Genomic DNA, 7621 nt, shown 5'->3' with positions numbered 1-7621 from the left:
ATGTCTGTCCCTCCTCACAGAAAACATGTTCTGGTTGCAAATCATGTTCCTGTCCTTCAGAATTCTTCTGACCTCAAAGAAACAGGGAACACTGAGTTGGATGATCTTATAGAAGAGGGGTTTGTTCAGGTGAAAACAAAACACCAAAAAAAGGTAAAAAAGTGCAACTTATAAAGACAACCTGTATTGAGGATATGCAAGTTGATGTCCAAAGAGGAAGAAATCATAAAGCTGTAACTAGGGTCGAGGAGGCTTCCTCCCGTCCGAATCCATGATCATTGCCTCTTGGAACATCAGAGGCTTTAATTTGCCTCTGAAGCATCATGCGATGCAGAGCTTCCTTCACTGCAAGGAAATTAACGTCATGACTGTGTTGGAAACTAAGTTGAATAAGGCTTCAGTTGAGGAAATCATGAGAAGAAAGTTTGGTGACTGGCACTTCACCCATAACTTCGCTTCTCATAATGCTGGCAGAATTCTTATCCTTTGGAAGCAGGATAAGATTCATCTTTCTGATTTGGAGTCAAATGCCCAATTGATTCACTGTGTTATTGATTGTAAAACCACTACCAAGCGCTTTCATGTTTCATTCATCTATGGTCTTCACTCCATTATGGCAAGAAGATCTCTTTGGATAAATCTGAATAGTATCAATGCTAATATGAATTGTCCCTGGCTCCTCATTAGTGACTTCAACTCCATTATGTCTCCCACCGACCGTTTCAATGGAGCTGAGCTCAATGCTTATGAGTTGCAAGATTTTGTTGATTGCTATTCTGACCTGGGGTTGGGGAGCATCAACACTCATGGCCCCTTGTACACATGGACTAATGGCAGGGTGTGGAGCAAACTGGACAGAGCTTTATGTAACCAGGCCTGGTTCAATTCCTTTGAAAATTCTGCTTGTGAAGTTATGGAGTTTATTTCTATTTCAGACCATACTCCTCTAGTCGTCACCACTGAGTTGGTAGTGCCTAGAGGTAATTCTCCATTTAAATTCAACAATGATATTGTGGATCATCCAAATTTTTTAAGAATTGTTGCAGATGGCTGGAAGCAAAATATTCATGGCTGTAGCATGTTCAAGGTCTGTAAGAAATTGAAAGCTCTTAAAGCTCCCTTGAAGAATCTTTTTAAGCAGGAGTTCAGCAACATCTCCAACCGAGTGGAGGTAGCTAAGGCTGAATATAACAGTGTGCTTAATTCTCTAAAGCAAAATCCTCAGGATCCTTCCCTTCTTGCTCTGGCAAACCGCACTAGAGGGCAGACCATTATGCTTAGAAAAATGGAGTCTATGAAATTTGCTCAGCTCATCAAAAACAAATATCTCCTGCAAGCTGATAAATGCTCCAAATTCTTTCATGCTTTAATCAAGCGCAACAGACACAGCCGGTTTATTGCTGCCATAAGGCTAGAGGATGGGCATAACACTTCCTCCCAAGATGAAATTGCCCTTGCTTTTGTGAATCACTTTAGGAATTTGTTTAGTGCTCATGAGCTGACCCAAATTCCTTCCATTTCGATCTGCAACAAGGGTCCTAAGGTTTCCATCAATTGCTTTGCGATCTTACTTTGTCCTACTTTTAAGCAAGAGGTTTGGAACGTTATTTCTGTGATGGATAACAATAAAGCTCCTGGGCCAGATGGTTTCAATGTTTTATTCTTCAAGAAGACTTGGAATATCATTGGTGACGATATCTTTGCAGCGGTTAATGAATTCTTTACAACTGGAAATATAATGAAGATACTCTTGCTTGGAAATATAATGAAGAGAGAGGAGTGAGTGTTGGTGTTATGTCTCTTCCTATTTCTATCTCTTCCTTGCTTCTCATCTCCATATCTTACCCAGCCTAAGAAATATAATGAAGATACTCTTGCTTGGAAATTGCCAGTAAAATAATGTTCAAATCAACTATTTTTTTACTATTTCTGAATTTTGTTTTTTATTTTTCTCTCATTACTTATAATTATTTTTCTTTTTCTTGATGAGAATATAGATATTTATATATAATACTATAATTTTTAATATCTTGATAATATTTAATAACCGCATGCTAATTTACTAGTATCAGATCACTCCTCCCTTTTCTTATTTTCTTGTGACAACTTTTTATTATTAAATACTAATACAATCATTTATTATCTATTATAGATACTAGACATTTTGGGCTATGCAAGCAAGTTGATCCGTATAAATATTATGGATCAACTTGATCTGGAAGGCTTACACAAATCAATTTGATCCGTATAAGTATAATGTCAACATACAAATCAAGTTGATTCATATCGTTTTTATGGATTAACTTCATCTGTAACATTTACGAACCACCCCCTCCCGCATACCATCCTCTTCACTTTCATCGAAGCTAAGGTATCGCAACAAAAACTCACACCAAAGACCAAAACACGTAAAAGAAATGGTTTTGCAACAGCAACCACTGTGCACCAACCTTTTTAAAGATGAAGATACACCAATGGGCATTTATGGAATTTTTAAAAAATGTTGGGTGCACCAGCAGTAATGCTGGATGCACCTTACATCAGCCATATATAAGCTTTATAGTTATTTATTTTTTTCATTCTCACATTCATGTTGGTTCTTTTTGTTTTGAAAACGGTTCAAATTAATTGTTACTGTCGTAGTGTCGTTAGCAGAAAATGAACTATTTTGAAAATTTGAAAAAATTTAAAGAATTCCTTTAAATTTTTTTATATAATTTGAACGCATTAAAAAAGATGATGCAACGGATTAATTTGAATATTTTAAAAAATAATTAGGGACTAAATAAGCTTATTAAAGCTTGAATCTGAAACCTTTAAAGGAACATAACCTACTTTTGTTTGGAGCATCACATTGTTGGTGCTTATTAAAAAAGAAAATGTTGGTGCGTGTGTCTATATTATAAAGTTACATAACTAAACAATCAATGCTCGTGATGTCGTGGTACATTACTAAATTATGCGAAACTTTTTCCCAATTGTAGACAATGTGACAATGTTATATTCTTTAATCAAACAACAAATCATTCTTCAAATTAACTTGTTCGTATCAAAAGCACTCTAGACCATTTTATTATGATGGACTCAACTAAAAATTAGAATGGTCTTTGTCTTTCTCACATAGTCACATACATAACTGAAATGTTGCATTAATTTAGGGAAACAGAATGAGGCACACCAATAGAAAGAAAGCACATCGATCATCAAATGGGTCTTCTATCCACCATACTACTATATATGAACCCGATGTATTGAAGCACAACTGGCCATAAATTTCCTGATCATTAAATTAGCAATGACGTTAGAAATAGTTCAATAATTATAGTAACTAGAACACTGATCTGTGCTTTGCACAATCGGTGAAAAAGTAGCTTTTATTTTAATAAAAACAATTACAAAATGCAAAGAGAGAGAGAAAATGCAAAAAAAAAAAAAAAAAGAATTGAGGACAATGCTACGTGTGCATGTCTAAATTCCTTAGTTATATAAAAATTGTCCAGGAACTAAGGACCATCTGCTAGAAAATTCTAGATTATAAGCTAGCTTAAGGATATTCTAAAGCATAGAAAACAAAACATTAAGTAAATCAAGTCATCTTGACAAAGTAGTTGCCAAAAGGCTGGACTAACTGCAATAAATTAATATCAAATTTCATTGTGGCCCTTTTGGTTACTTCTCTGTTTTCTTCGTAATCGTGACAACAATTCTTAGGCTACTAATCCTATATTCTATGAAGGAAAAAAAAAAGAGCATAATTCCAGATTCCACGAAATGATTATTATAATAACTTGTCAGCAAATACTAATATAACTCCAAAAAGTGGGGCTAAAAGGATAGAAAAATCAATCAAATTTCAGAAAGTGTAAAAAACAAAAGAAGCACCTTTATATGGTTATTGAGTGACCCTCACAAAGATGCAGCCACAGCTATCACCCTCACAGCGATTCTACTACTACTACTTGCATGTGACCCTCACAGCATGAAAGATTGCTTGCATGTGCGTCTGGTGGTGGTGCCGCCGCCACCGCCAGTCGCAGCGCCGGTGGAGGCGTCGGGCTCGGGGTCGTCGTCAAGGTTGTTGAGAAATTTAATTTGATTTTAAAAAATAATTGTGAAACTATTTTCCTTTTACTTTTATCTGTATACTTATTTTTTTAATTGTTTAACTGTTTTAATTTGAATTTTTTATGTTTACTTTTAAGTTGAATTTTAATAATTTCAATAATTTTTATAATAATTTGTTAATAGCTAAAAATAATATAATATCACAATATAGATTATTTATTGTAAATAACATTATTTACATGTTTAAAATATTTATTATAAATTTGTTAATAGTTGAATTTTCCTATATGATATACCAAAACAATGAGTTCATACGAGGGAGTGGAGGGACAGACATTTTATTAAGTGCTTAAATATATTTTTTTTGCTTTTTAAATTTTATTTTTAATTTTATCTTTATAAAAAAAATCATTTTAGTTCGTATAAAACATATATATTTTTTTATTTTACAATCTTAATTTTTTTACTGTTTAAAATACTATTTAAAAAATTGAATAAATAAATTAGGCCGTACGTGGTACGTGTACTCATCCCGTGTATATAGTAGACGACAAAACCAATAAATTCAGCAAGTCAAGGCGGCGGGTCCATATTCGACTACTGTGACGTAATGTGTGACTGTATATGATTTTTTTTTTTAATTTTAACCCTCTAATTCATTAATAAAAAAATTAACTAATTCAAAATTTAATCAGAAGATAAGTAAATTTTATTTATAAATTAATTTTATCAAAAATTAAATTTAAGTACTCAACAATTCAATTTTAACTTTAACTTATTAACTACTTATATTTAATCACTTTTTTTAATCACTTTATTATACGTTATATTTTGAGGTGAAGCATAGTTGCAACAAAAAAATGAATAAGGTTTTTTCTAATCAATTCCCCATCAAAATTTTACATGTGAGAAAAAAAAACATTTGTGACATGAATTATCATCCTTTTTTCTACCAAAAGGCTTCGAACTTTTCACAAGGGGTTGGCGAATTTGATTGAAAAAGATTCTAAAAAAAAAAGAGAGACACATATTGTGCAAATTTGAATTGATGACATTGGCATTAACACAGACAGAAAAAAAAAATTGGCTAGTTGTTCCATTAATCCATCAAGATTTGAAGCTTCTATTATGGGTGACAGTGCCCAATACACTACTAAAAAAGGTGTGTTTTACGATACTATTTAAAGACGGTGGTCTAAAAACCTTTTTGTGTATCGGTGGTAATTTTATAAATATCTTAACCATTTTAAAAATAAAATCTTAAAACGACAGACGCAAAAACATCTTGTACTATATTGAGCTTTGAGCGTAAGTACAAGGAGCGTGTTCTCGGCAGGTAACAGAATCGACACAAACTTCTTTCAACACAAAGAGTGGAGCACCTATATTGGTACAAGGGTGTGTACTTGTATTTTTATTTTTTAAAATTTATTAAATTTATAAATAAAATCTTATATTTTTATATTTTATTTTATTTATATTTATATAATTAAATCCATTAATTTTATTTTTTATAATTTGTATTCACTCAGATCTTGGATTTGTCACTGAACAAAAACCTTCATCCTTTGAGTGCTAAAACTCCATACTTCACAATTGCATCATATTTCGTTACATGCCACCATCATCGATCAAATGGCGATTAAAGATTACATCACTTAACTAAAATAATAGGAATGCTCACCAAAGCTTTTAAATCAACAACACAAGGGCCAACTCGTATTAATAGCATATAATGTATAATCTATATCAAAAACAAATATATTGGCAAATGGCAATACCACATTTTCATCTTTGTCGATTTTGTAATACACAGTGCATGAAAAATAAAGTCATAATAATAATTTGAAGCATGTAGCTTAGGCTGTAAGAGATCAGTATAGGCTACAGCGACTTTGATTTTCTTGATGATACTCCTCACAACCAACCTTGGACCATAACCCAGACCCCCTACATTGATCATGCACAAAAATGGCCCTAATTAGTTTCAAAAACGTAAATGAGGTTTGAAAGTCATACGTGCAACACATGATGATATACGTAAGTGATGGTGTCTGGTGGTGGTGGTAGAAGTTGTTGATGGGGAAAATGGGCTGAGAGCACAAAAAACCCAACAGTTACAGGAGTGGTAGTAGAAGAATTCATTATTAGTAAAAGTTTCTGGTGATGGTAGTAGAGGTAAAAGTAGTAGTAGTAGAAGAAGAAGAAGACGAATTCATTGTTTCTTATTTTAGAAGAAAATCAAAATTTTGACATTAATTATCATCCTTTTTTCTCCCGAAAGACTCAGATCTTTTCACAAGGGGTGGGCGAATTTGAGTGAAAAGAACTTTCTTAAAAGAATACAAAATCAATCGAGTTTCAGAAAGCGTAAAAAAAAAAACAGCACCTTAATTTATCTGGTTCTTGAGTGTCGCCAAAGACAGCATATCGCGCCACCTTGTATCTGTTAAACAAAATCCACAACTATATATTAATTCATTCAACACACATGACACACCAATAATAATAAAAGCAATTGAAATAAAAGATAAATAAAGTACTAGTTTTTCTCCAGAAGAGAGAAGTTTGTGGGTGGAAGAAGGCCATGCCATCGTGGTGGTGCAAACAAATGCGCGCAGAGGAAGAAGATGGAAGGAAGGGTAGTTCATTTTTTCTTTGGAGGAGGGGAAGTGTAGGAAAGAAAATGGAGGACTGAATTCGAAGCTTTTTTTGTATGATTATTCTTGGGTGGTTTAGGGCTAGCATCATCTTTTCTTATGTTGCTGTAACCAATACTTTTTCCAACGTGGGAGGGATTGCTCATTAGGCTATAGTGAACTCTGAATAAGAATAAGGATGGTGCCTATACCTTTAATGTGTTGTGGGGGAAGTTTTTTGCATCCTTCTCACTTCTTAAATAAATCTGAATGAAGAAAACGAAAACAAAAGACATGACAATGGATGGGAATGTATAATTTTAAATTTTTTAATTAGTTAATAATAACCCGATGTTGTACGTGCTCGATACGATGCAAAATCGGAGAAGTGAATGGCGCGCGTGATGAAGTTTTTTCTTTTAGTTTATTGTTCCATTTGTGTGTGTTTTTTATTTTATGTAGTCACTTAAAAATAATAATTCATTTATATTTTTATAATTATAGGAAATAAAGTATAAAAATAATTATATAGTTAATAATTATAGATGAAGAAAGATCAAATTACCCAAATAATAATTCTTGTAGAATTATATGAACTATGGTTTTTTTTTCTTACTATTTTTGGACCAAATTTAAATTACCAAGATCCACCCAAAATTTCTGTTGTGTGATTCCTTCTTTGGACACCCTTTGAGATGCTATAGAGAATGAAACGGTTATATAATAAAGGGGTGCAAAATTTTAGCATGTGGAATTAAGGTAGCCAGCCACCATTAAAAAAGTGCAAACTAAACTATAATATATGTATATATGGTATGTCCCATGCTCTGTGCTGTATGCTCTAGCTTCAACCATGCGCGTGAACGCACACACTCCTCCACCACCTTTATAATTTTTGCGGTGCACAAATTGTTCAC

General features: G+C 33.0%; 1 protein-coding gene across 1 annotated transcript; it reads left to right on the top strand.

Annotated features, from left to right (window-relative positions):
- Positions 1-1783, top strand: LOC114389978. The gene is made up of 2 exons (XM_028350670.1): positions 1-129; positions 335-1783. The coding sequence occupies exons 1-2, from the start codon at positions 1-3 to the stop codon at positions 1781-1783; spliced, it is 1578 nt and encodes a 525-aa protein (XP_028206471.1).
- The last annotated feature ends 5838 nt before the right edge of the window (positions 1784-7621 follow it).

Source organism: Glycine soja, chromosome 16, assembly GCF_004193775.1.
Source record: "Glycine soja cultivar W05 chromosome 16, ASM419377v2, whole genome shotgun sequence".
NCBI lineage: Eukaryota > Viridiplantae > Streptophyta > Magnoliopsida > Fabales > Fabaceae > Glycine > Glycine soja.
This window is presented reverse-complemented; position numbering and strand designations above follow the sequence as displayed.

Bases quoted from the DNA above. Each gene is read 5' to 3' on its own strand.
- LOC114389978 (XM_028350670.1), top strand. From the start codon at position 1: ATGTCTGTCCCTCCTCACAGAAAACATGTTCTGGTTGCAAATCATGTT. The intron at 130-334 runs GTGAAAACAAAA...CATGCGATGCAG, and splicing joins TAGAAGAGGGGTTTGTTCAG to AGCTTCCTTCACTGCAAGGA.